This window comes from Bubalus kerabau, chromosome 8, assembly GCF_029407905.1.
Source record: "Bubalus kerabau isolate K-KA32 ecotype Philippines breed swamp buffalo chromosome 8, PCC_UOA_SB_1v2, whole genome shotgun sequence".
In the NCBI taxonomy this organism is placed as follows: domain Eukaryota; kingdom Metazoa; phylum Chordata; class Mammalia; order Artiodactyla; family Bovidae; genus Bubalus; species Bubalus kerabau.
The window spans coordinates 13668983-13681140 of record NC_073631.1 but is presented as its reverse complement, the minus strand read 5'-3'; the positions used below and the strand labels follow the sequence as shown (position 1 = coordinate 13681140).

Below are 12158 nucleotides of genomic sequence, written 5' to 3'. Positions count from 1 at the left end.
ATGCTTTACTTCTTGGTTGGCACTCAATCAGTGACGGTTCCCTAAGCGTGTGGAATAGGCCATTTATGGCAAGGGGAATGTGTCCATGGAGCAAATGATGGGGTTCCCTACAATACCAGACATTAGGCAGCATTTTCAAGAACTCCCTCAGCAGTTCTCTCCGGGAAGGGTTCCAGAACTACAGATTTCTCCGCAAGTCACCAGCTAACAATTGACCATTCTCTGTCCTGAGAGGTCCATGACAGTTTTGCTATCAAGCCTTGAACAAACTCTTGAGGATGGAGCTTCTCATCAGCCCACTGATAGGAGTGCAGCTGTTTATTTTTGTGGAAACCCATTCTAATTTGTTACTTCTTGTGTCTTACTGTTAAATAGCTTTATTATCTCTGCTTAGAAATATTGAAGCCAATGGGGCGGGTGGTGGGAAGTGGCCAGTAGGTAACTACCCCCTTCTTCAGGTTCTTTAGAAATCTGAAAGGATCACCAAATCTACCACCAGCCTCCTGTCCCCACGGGCTGGGAGACACCATGGATCAGCGTTTCGTCACACAGGGTTTCTCTGGGCAGCCCTGGTGGCTGCAAAGGAAACCTGTTGTTTCCTTCAAGGATAGACCTGTATGCTAAATAATTACTAATTCGGAAGCTACAGAAACATCAGTGCTTTCATTTTCTATAAAGCTTTCAAGTATAGAAAACTTTCCTTTCATTAAAACAGAATAAAAAACAATTGAACAAGATGAATAGATAGCTTAGAGACCAGATGACTAGAGGGACATCTCGGCATAGGCCAAGGACACCAAAACCAGTTATAGCATTTTGTGTACAAGTTTTTCATCTATCCTGGGTCTGTTTTTTCCCCTTGATCAGTCTTGCTAAGAGGTATTGAAATTCTTTTTAAGAACTAGATTTTGTCTTTGAGCCACTCAGTATATATTCAAGTTCTCTTTATCATTTAAGTTTAATTTTGTTTAGATAGAAATTTAGGTCATTGATTTTCGATCTTCTCATATATGCATTTTAGTCTGTAAACTTCCCTCTGTGTGCAACTTCATCTGTATCCAAAAAGTTTTGGTATGTCATTATGAGTTCTTCTTTGACCCAATGGTCATTTAGAAATACATTTTTACTTTTTAATGATATGAGGGTTTTTTTTTTAAGTTATCTTTTTACTGATGATTTCTAGAATATGATGGTCAGTGAATATCCAACTTAAGATTTGAATTGAAATATATTCATTTGCTTTACTGACTAGTATATGTCAATGTGGATATCCTTTGTGTTTTTTAAAAGAATGGGCATTCTGTAGATGTTGTGTGCAGTGTTTATTTTCTGTGAATTAGTAAAATCTGTTGATCGTGTTGTTCAAATCTTCAAATCTATAGATTGATTTTTCCTCCCTGTGTTCATTCTATTGATGACCAGGAGTTGTCAGTTTTTGCTTTATGCTGTGACTTAAGTTTATATTATTAGGGGCATAGAAATTTAGTATTTCTGGGTCATCCTGACTTAACATCCAGAGTTTTGTAATTTCACACCGGTTTTCTTGTGGTTAGTGTTTACCTGGGTCATCTTTTCACAACCTTTCAGATCCAATATTTCTGTATGCCTGGGCTAAATGATGTTCCTTACAGCAGCATATAATTGCTTTAAAAATCGTCTAGTCCAACCACATTATTTTAAAGATGAGGACTACTGCAATCTGGGAAAGTAAAGTGACTGGATCTGAGAGTCACACAAATACTTACTGACAATACTCTGAGTAAAGAACACTCTGATGAACCCAGTCTTAGGTTCTTCCCACCATGTCATGCGTATTCTGGTTTAACTGATATTCTTATGATATCAGTTAAGATAGTTAATCCATTGATCCAATTTATAATTCAATATAATTTAATTCTCTGAAATATTTACAATTATAGTAGTTTTTTTAAAGGAGAAAAACAGTTGTCAATTTACATCACTTAAAAATAGAAACTATTTTCCCTCTTGTATAATGATTTATTCATGTATTTGTCTTTGTAACTGCTTTGCTTTCCTTCCTGCGGTTCCAGAGCGCGTACATTCTGTACTACCTGGCTATTGTGGGTCATTCGATGTCGATGGTCACCTTGGTGATTTCCCTGGTGATTTTCATGCGTGTTAGGTACGTACACTTACAGCATCTGCTTTGTATTTTCTCTTAGGCGCTAAAAGAAGTGGTATACTGCAAAAGTGTTGTTCCTTATATGTTCCTTACAGAACAATCTGCACGAGAAAGTCTGCAGATTCCATCACGTGCGACACTGGGAGTCTTGGAGTAGCAAGAAAAATAAAATTAATTAAAAATATGCTTTAACCCTTGAGGAAAAATAGGATGGATTCATATAATTTTCAAAAGCAGTATACCTCCTTCCCAAAATGAAATAATCCTGTGAGCCCATAGATACACTACATTAACATGGTGAAGTTCCACTTACCGGCTAAGCTGCCACGAAGCATTGAGGAAAGAATCTTCCCCCCCTTTTTTTTTTTCACCCCCACTCTGAAATATGGAGGCCACAAGTTCAAACACACCCTGCTTAACTAGGAATTGTATTGTAAGTGGGTTGGGCCAGAAGAGAAGTGGGGCTGGGAAGGCTCCAGTCATGTGCATCCATGGAAGGAAGGCTCTTTTGGCCTTGACTCGGGCAGAGTCAAGGGCAATTTCTTGAAGAGGATGGCCTGTTGTCAAGTGTCAGGTTTTTGCCCCTGCACCCCTACCATTGTTAACTGAAATTCTCTTCTAAGACCTGTAAGAAACAAAATTCCGGTGAGGGTTTCTATTCAGAGGTTGTGTCCATACAAATGATCGCATTATCTATTGCAAAATGATTAAGTTGATTTAGACACTGATTTTACACCAATAGAGAATTTAAAACACTGATTCTATATTTTTCGAAATGACCATAATATATGTGAGATAGTAACATATCTCAAACATAAATTTGGTCCTAAAAGCCTCCTAAATTTAGTGTCATTTCTATAGGTCAAAGTCAGGAGGCACTATGGTAGTCTTTCATGAGAATTCTAATTTCTACACTACCATGGTATTTCCTTCCACTAATACTTTTTTAATGATATTATACAAATGACTAAGAAAACCTCATAGACACAGACTACAAATAATTCTCCACACTTAAAAGATGTGAGATATAAATAAATGTACAGTGATTTGTATACAGAATACCAGAATCTTAAATTGACTTTTGTTCACATATTGCCATAATAATAAACAAAATTAAACCAAGGAATCACTTGTAAAATACACCCTTAACATAAGTATTATTTTTCCTTGACCCTGTTTTTAATCTTTGTCTATAACTTACATCATAATCACATATTATATATGTCTACATCTGATATCATCAAAATTTATGTAGACTAAGCAATATAACTAAATAGCAAGTTTTTGTTAACTAAATAGCAAATAATAGTATAAATAAGCATAAAATGAGTTTCTTCCACATATGGTTGAACAGGAGGAAGACTGATAAAGCAACAAGACATGAGGGATTAATTATTTGAATAATTTTTTCAATTATAATGATTCAGGATACAGCAGAGTAAGCATGTGTCATGGTTAACCTTTGAATGTCTTCATTTTTCAACTACGCTTGACCACAACACGAAAAATACATCACCGTGGCCCTCATATTATGCTGATTAAAAAGTCTATCACTGAAAGTCTATTCTTTCATTTTTTTTTTAATATAATCATAAGAAAATTCAAAGAAAAGGCCCCAAATTTGCAACGGTGCAACTAAATGCATGCAGGACTTTAAAGATGAAAAAAAAATGTCAAGGGAACATTTTTCTCCTGTCACTTAAATGAGTGATGAGGTATGAGAACCAAATCAGCAAAGAAAGTAAGGGTGTTCTTTCAATAATTATTTCTCTGTTAAACCACTAAAGATGGGTGTTTAAAAGTGCAGCACATAAGCAAAGTGAAATATTTCTCAATTCCAGTTAGTTCCAAAGCAAAATTAATCTGGTAAAATTCTTTGAGAGCGTGTGAGGGCAGACTGTCTAGGAAGCACCAATTTTTGCCCTTACCATCTTTTCTTTCAAGAACCCACCAAAGAGCAAGTCTTGGGAGGAAAAACACGTCTTATTGAGGTAGAATCTGGATGCAGTGATGGGAAGACAAACTGAAATGCCTTGTTCTCCAGGGCACACACAGTAAGAGTGACTAGGGCATGAAGAACACCATATTCAAGTCCAAAAGCAGTCACGTCTGATTTTTATACCTGTTCTTAATCTTACCTTAAATTTCCCCAAACTAAAAATATCAAGGCTATCTGTTTTCCTTAAAGTACATTTCTGGGAATTTCCTGGTGGTTAGAACTCCATGCTTCCACTGCCGGGGGCATGGGTTTGATCCCTGGTTGGGGAACTAAGATCCCCACAAGTCATGCAGCATGGCTAAAAATAAGTCAATAAAGTACGTTTCTGATTCTTCACATTTTTTCTTACAGTTGGATTTCAGAAATTCAAAATGATCGTGAAAATAAAAGGGAACTGATCTATGACAACATTTTTCTCTTATAGAAATATTTTTCTAGATTTTTTTCAAATGCTCAACATCACCCTTGTGATATTAACTGGACATTATAACTGGAGGCTTTACAATTTATGTACTTAAATGACATCATCAGTGTGAAACTTGAGCAAGATCTAATCATCACTCCCTTGCTTAATTCTGCATGCCCAGGGTTGAGTTATTTAGCAAAATCCAAATAATCCATTTCATAAACCTTTCATGAAACCAAAATGAGAAGTTACACCCAGATCAGCTTTTGAGACCTAATGCCCTATTCACAATCATCCCGTTGAAATCTCACTCTAATTTCGCAAAATGTGCTTTCTAGGGTCTATAACAAGGAATAAGTCTGCAGGTGTCCTACTCAAACCAGCAGGCCAGGAAGGCCAAGAATTTAAACTTACTGAATATATGGGAGCCTGTAGAACAGCCAATACTTGGTGGGAAATCCTGAGACATTACTCAGAATGAGATCATTAAGGCATGCCACTAATCTTAATGTGACTTTATTCTGAGTATGCAGGAGAAGATAAAAGGCAGGACTGTGTAACTCTGAGACAAACAAGAATTATGTTCCCTGTGCTGTTGGGAGTGAATGTATAAATGTATATAAAGTCTTTGTTATTTTAAAAGAGCAAAATTGAACTTCTATGCCCTCTTCAAGATAAAGGAAAATTTTTTCAGTGATTTAGATCATAGAAAAGGCAACACTGAAGATCTTAACTAAATAAAAATGGCAGAGTTAAAAGAATTTCAGGATGAGTATGCTGGTTACCTCTGATCCACCAGTTTAAGGTTGAAGATAGCCCCGTTAGTATGACATTGGTTTTAGGACATTCACTGGGAAAATAGGAGCAATACCAGGGAGAGGAATTAAATAGAAACATCACATTAGTTAATCAAGACTCCTTACTACTAGATGCCAAGAGTAAATGTCTGTAAGAGAGTTAAAGTAAAAATACCCTTAGAGAAGACTGGCTTATGAAAGTCATGCAAGTGGACATTTGTGTTTGTTTTCTGATTATTTTAAGCAAGTTTGCAATGAATTCACCTATCTCTTTAGTACCATTTATAATTTATCAACTTACATTTCTGCAGAACCATTCTAAGCACTGAAACATCTCACGGATTTCTCTTAAGGAAGGTCCAATAATAGAACATTCGTTAACCTCCATTTTGACTGCTTAGTATCCATGCATTGCTGATTGTTAAATATTGTGAATATCAATTACTCTTGCCTGAAAATATATGTTGGTATATAGAGGTATATGTTGAAAGAGGAGTGTCTTCATTGCATTCCATTCTCTATATTACATTGACTACGTTGGCAAAAAAAAAAAAAGGGGGGGTTGGTTTCCACTGGGAGCTCCAAAAGGAATATTGATTCCTCTATCACTCAGTATTCCGTTATTCTATTTCACATCTTTACAGAGGATGGATAGATAACTCTTTGTCTTGTATAGTATCTTATTATACATCTCTGGCTATTCCTCCAGAGAAACCATTAAATCGATGGCTGCAAAAATAGCGTCCTTTCTCCCAACTCACCCCAAAGATAACTGTTGGTCACGTCTTGGCACATGTTCACTCATAGACCAATAGTAATGAGGAAAAGAGGCAGGAATCATAATTGAAAGGGAGTTCCTTAAGGGTAAAGATTTTGTGCTAAATTCCAAGCTACTAAGTCCCTTGTCAGGTAGGAAAGATGTATAATGTTTTGAATTTTTCTAAGAGTTTTAACATTCTACTCCAGTCTGTTTCCCATTCCCTTCTTCCCGCATTCCTCTTGTTCATCATTAACAAGGTATGATACCTAAGTAAATGAAAACTTTTAAAATTGACCCTTGTCCCTGTGATAGCAAACTGATTTATACAATCTGTAAGACTCAAGACAAATTTTAAATACCTTCTCATACAACTTCAAGATTCCCCCAAGCACACATATACATACATAAGATACCAGTAACTTGCAACAGTTTTTAATGTGAAATATTTATACCAGGTAAATTAAAATTATGAAAGTGACATGTGGCTTCGGCTTTAAAGTGTGACATCTTGAGATTTGTACGAAAGTAAATCATTATCTCATCATCATATGTGAATGACACCTTGACTGGGCCAAGACAGGAGTAGATTATGTTGTCTTATCCTCCCACTCTTGGAGAATTTATAGTACTTATGGTTCCCTATCACTCAAGAGTAAGCAATGTCCTGTCCATCTAAATACTTATTTTTTTTTATCGAGAGGAATAATATGTAGCTAACATCTGCTTCATGCTATTTCCACTACAGACATTACAGGTCTGACAGGAAAATGACCACTTTTCTCATGTTCATTCAAGCAACAGGATATTTGTATTGAGAACAGTTAAACACATCATTTCTCAAGTCCAAGTAATCCTCTTGAATATCCTATACCTCTGTTTCAGAACATTTATTATAATAGTAAATAACTATGTAATATATAAGGTCCCTGAAGGCAGCAGCTGTTTTCTTCACCCATATATCCCAGGCATCTTCAAGAAGGTTTGAATCAGAGTGGATACATAGTAATACATGTTAGATTATTAAAAGAATTTTAGTAAATTTAAAGTACCTTCAACTCACTTCATAAAGCAGACTGTAAATGTCAAATAAGTGTAATAAAATTTTTAAAACTCAATGAGCAGAAATTATATTGAAATCTTCAAGAAACAGAGACTTTGTTTCTTGAAGAACTTGTTTCAAAGTAAGTCATATTCTTACTTTGGAACCTAACAGTTTATCCAGCTTTAAGCCATCATTTTCTCATTGTGTGCCTAGTGTAAATAATACATTTACATAATGTGAACAACAGGATAATGTCCAATATTAGTTCATTTAAGAATCTGGCAAATGTTCAATATGATACAAAGTGTGAAATATGAGATCATCTAACATTTGATGTTAATTCTCCGAAGTACTGGAAAACTGTTCAGTGGTCACGGCTCAGAAGAAGAGTGCTATTTTGTAAAGATTTTTAGTGCAAAAAAAAGAGTATTAAGCCCTACCACATGCCAGACCCTCTCCTCCTAGGTATACAAAACAAATACCTTTATCAGTAGGTCCCCTGGAGAAGGGATAGGCTATACCTCCAGTATTCTTGGGCTTCCCTGGTGGCTCAGCTGGTAAAGAATCCGCCTGCAATGCGGGAGACCTGGGTTCAATCCCTGGGTTGGGAAGATCCCCTGGAGAAGGGAAAGGCTACCCACTCCAGTATTCTGGCCTGGAGAATTCCATGGACTGTATAATCCATGGGGTTGCAAAGAGTCAGACAAGACTGAGTGACTTTCACTTAAGCAAATATATGGCAAAGGATAGTAAGTGTTAAAAAGAAAAATAAAACGGGGGTACAAGTGGCCCCATAAACTGGAAGTAGAGGAAGCATATTTTGTTCAGGGAAGTTCTAGTTTACACAGGAGACTGAACATTAACCAGTTCTGTAAGCTAATGTCCATCGACAGATTATTGAACTCTGCTCAGTCCAAAGAAAATTAGGCATGAGAGTAACAACGCCAAAGGATTCATTCATCCATACTCCTTAGTTCTGCATAATGTCAACTGTCGTTGGTTTAGGCCAGACTGAATCCAATAATGAGACCACAGATATCTGCCTCCCAGGGAGAAGAATTATAAAGTGCTATTATGACTACATGAAAAATGGCTGTTCACAAATTTAACAGTTGCTTTATGGAAGAGCTTATGCAGTATAAATGGGCATGATAAATTTCTATTTAAAGTCTTAAATTTGCATCCTACTTTTAAAGTACTATTATAAAACCAATTAGGTTCAATTTATTTAACTAAATTTTCTGCTGCTTCATAAAATAGTACATGGTAGTATGTGTGTATGTGAGAGAGAGAAAGTTCTTCTCTAAACCCCATCTTTACCATTGGCTACCTCCTGCATTTTACCCCTGCTCAACAAGTTGAGAATTTAAGAACATTCTGTATTAACTGTTTACTAATGCCTGTACTTCCTGTAGAGTTGCAAAGTGTAGCCACAATAATCAAAATATGCTCTTCTCACAGATCCCTCATGGCTTAAACTTACTTTTCATTACAGATAATTGACAACTCATTCTCCTTTGATTTGAAAATATAGGAAAGCATTTCCATTGTCATTTTTCCCCAGAATTTTCTTGTCTAAATGCCTGGAATTCTAGCTTTATTCCGTGAAGATTTTTTAGGAGTAGTTACTATGATCAATCATTGGCATCATTAACCGAACATTAATGTTAAAGTCCTCACATTATGTTAAATGTTCTTTGACTGGATCAAATATGGTAAACACGAGATTTTAATTCATCTAGGATAATCACTCCAATTTTGTACAGCCCTCCTGCAGGCTCTCTCCATTTGCATCAAAAAGTGAAATAGGATATTTAAACTAATGTTCCTTTATGTGAACATTCACACAAATACATATGTACAAATTTAGGAAGTGGAGGAGAGGAGAATGGAAAATCCAGCAAACGTTTAGTACCCCAGAGGTGGGGCAGAACTGTGCCAACGAGCAGAGCACTTGGAGCGATCCCAGGTCCAAACCACACTTGTGCCCCAGCACGACGTCACATTTGAGCCTAGTTAGAATTCTCTCTCTGTGTCTGAGCTCCACCATCAGGAGGACATGGGAAAGAGGAGCCGTAGAGTTGATTCCAGTTGGAATATGAGAAATTAGAAGGTATCAAAAGAAATGGTGAGGGGACTTCCCTGGAAATCCAGGGATTTGGACTTCACTTTCCAATGCAGGGAGTGCAGGGTCGATCCCTGGTCAAGGCACTAAGATTCCACCTGTCTCACTACCAAGACACCAGAACACAAACAGAAGCCACATTATAACAAACTCAGTAAAGATTTTAAAAATGGCCCACATCCAGAAGAGAAAAAAAGAAATGATGAAAGAGAAAGATGACAGGAGACTTAAGAAAATCAGCCTATGTGAGGGGCCAAGGACATGGACTCAGTTTTCTTTCCCATTTGCCACTCAACTTCTGGCAGATTACATCAGTGGAGAGTTGGTTTTTTCCTCTGAAGCACCACTCTAAACCCTAATAGTTTCTCTTAGAAAAGTTCTTCTCAATTAATTTTATGACATTTGTTACAATTACAATTGATTTTTATCCCTCACTGTTTTAGTTATTGTAGGAAGTCACCCTGAGAACCGAAAACCGTGTTACCATGACCAGGAAGCTGTCTAAAAATCAGGCAGAAAGGTACTAATGAACCTTAAAAGATGGGACCAGCCTCATTTATATGTTCTTTCATCTATTGCTAAAGAGAAGATTTAAAATATTACTACATAAGGTTTATTTTCCAGGAGAATCAATATTTTGGCACTGGTTAATGCTTTCTCTTCCTTTTTCCTTCCAGGAGCCTTAGCTGCCAGCGGGTGACTCTGCATAAGAACATGTTTCTGACCTACGTTCTGAACTCTATCATCATTATCATCCACCTGGTTGAGGTTGTGCCCAATGGAGAGCTTGTGAAAAGGGATCCGGTAGGTGCTGCATGATTTGTTTTTAATTTTATTTTTAAAGATATAGTATCTGTAACTGGGCTTCCCAGGTGGTTCAGTGGTAAAGAATCCGTGTGCCAATTCAGGAGACACAGGTTCAATGCCTGGGTCGGGAAGATCCCCTGGAGAAGGAAATGGCAACTCACTCCAGTATTCTTGCCTGGAGAATGCCATGAACAGAGGAACCTGGCGGGCTACAGGCCATGGGGTTGCTTGAGTCGGACATGACTTAGCAACTAAACAACAACCTCTGTAACTAGTGAACATGGTGTGATTGTCTTACATAAGCAGCTGTTTACATATATAATAATATTTACTTTTACAGTTGAGTTTTGCATTAAGGCATATCATCCCTGTGTAATTTTTGGAGGTATCGGTTATATGCTATAGTAAAGGGCTGGAAATAATAAAGTTATAGCCAAATAAGATTTATACCATCGATCATGAGTTGTCATAACTAATCAATAGCTCACTAACATCTCAGGGAAGTTCGCTGAGCACACACACTAGGTGTTAGAATAAAGTAGTGCTTTGCGGTGGCCCCGGTGTGTCACTCATGGGTTACAGGTGTGCATAGGTATTAATTGCTCATCATTCTGGGGCCTGAATGGTCTTGGGCCAGTCACTTCAGCTGTAGTGCATTTACTCTAGTGGTTCTTAGGAATTTTATCATGGCTTATGTCTGCATGACTTTAAAAAAGGTTTGCATGTCCCTAGTTCACACGCTCTTGCCTCCCAGTCTCTGCTGGTGGTGGCCCCTGTGAACTGAGCCTAGCCAGAAGCCAGAGGGTGAGGAAGCCCCGAAGGATATGCGCCGAGCGGTTTCTCTGGGTCCCAGGGCAGAGTAGAGAGTGCATCTGAAAGCACAAATGGAAGGTATCCAGCACACAATGAATGGCCTGGGATATTTTCTTTCTTTTTTTTTTTTTTTGTTTCTCTGCTTAACTGTGTTATGCAAGCATCTGTAGATAGCCTCATCTTTCAGAACTGGTACTTGATGGCTTTGCCAACCCGATGACAAAAATGCGTGAAATCTGCCCAGAGCGTGCATCCTGTGTGACAGTGGCACGGCATGGGAAAGCAGCTTAATCTGGCTTCTAGTGGATCCACAGTGTTAATAGCCTCTGCCGTGTGAATACATCCAGGAAGGCATTATGATCTATCTTTTCAAACCATGGCATCTGTGATGGGGACAGAGTCCTGTCTTAGGTGCACAATGGGTTTTATCTTAATGAGTTTCCTTTTTTTCGTGTCAACTGATTTTAATAAAAGTAATCTTATGTCACTTAATCCTCACAAGACCCCAGTGAAGAGTGGGTATTATCCCCATTATTAACTGAGTAAATGGAGGTTCAGTGAAAGCACGTGTCCTCCACACTATGGATCATTAGAGGTGGGGTTTGAACCCAGACCTGTCTCACACTGAAGCCCAGCCTGTGTCCTCTGTGCCACATGGAGCTCTTGTTTATCTTGGTTTCTTTCCTTAGGAAGATTGTTCTTTAAGATACAGACTCAGCCATTTCAAAGTGATGGCTGTCCATAATTAAAGATGCACACTGTATTTCATTAAGGAAGCTTACCCCCACTAAGATTAAAACAGGTGTAGAGGAAATTCCCTAGTGCCTTCCAATGTAGGTGATACAGGTTCGATCCCTGGTCAGAGAATGAAGATCCCACATGCCATAGGGCAGCTAAGCAAGCCCACAACTGCTGCAGATCTGATGCAGCTAATAAATAAACAATAAATAAATGTTTACAAAATAGAAAAATAGGTGTAGAAACCATTAACTAAGACTATCTCAGCGAAGAAGACTCAAATTTGGAATTCCCTATGAAGTATGAAAGCCCTGTTGATTGGCAATTCCCTAATACAAAGTAAAATGTTTAAAATTGGGGGGAAAACAAAAACCTGAGAAAGGTACCGTCTGTTCAAAGTAGGCCAGGGAATGGCACTTTGGTTATTGAATAATCAGCACATCCGCCTGGGAGCAGCGCTCAGTCAAATGATGAGATAGCGCCAATTCTTAAGAAGACTCCCTCCCACCTCTCCTGTGGGGGTCTCAC

At 37.8% G+C, this 12158-nt stretch overlaps 2 protein-coding genes across 8 annotated transcripts in view; one reads left to right on the top strand and one right to left on the bottom strand.

Moving 5' to 3' along the window:
• The window catches only part of CALCR (calcitonin receptor), a 46990-nt gene that overhangs the window by 12560 nt on the left and 22272 nt on the right, over window positions 1-12158 (top strand). For all 6 annotated transcript variants that reach the window (XM_055589731.1, XM_055589730.1, XM_055589728.1 and 3 more), the window contains exons 6-7: window positions 2052-2143; window positions 9950-10076. In XM_055589731.1, coding sequence (XP_055445706.1) covers window positions 2052-2143; window positions 9950-10076 — 219 coding nt within the window. The remainder of the gene's footprint in view (window positions 1-2051; window positions 2144-9949; window positions 10077-12158) is intronic.
• Window positions 1-12158, bottom strand: part of GNGT1 (G protein subunit gamma transducin 1) — a 446502-nt gene that overhangs the window by 414581 nt on the left and 19763 nt on the right. The gene's annotated exons all lie outside the window — the stretch shown is intronic.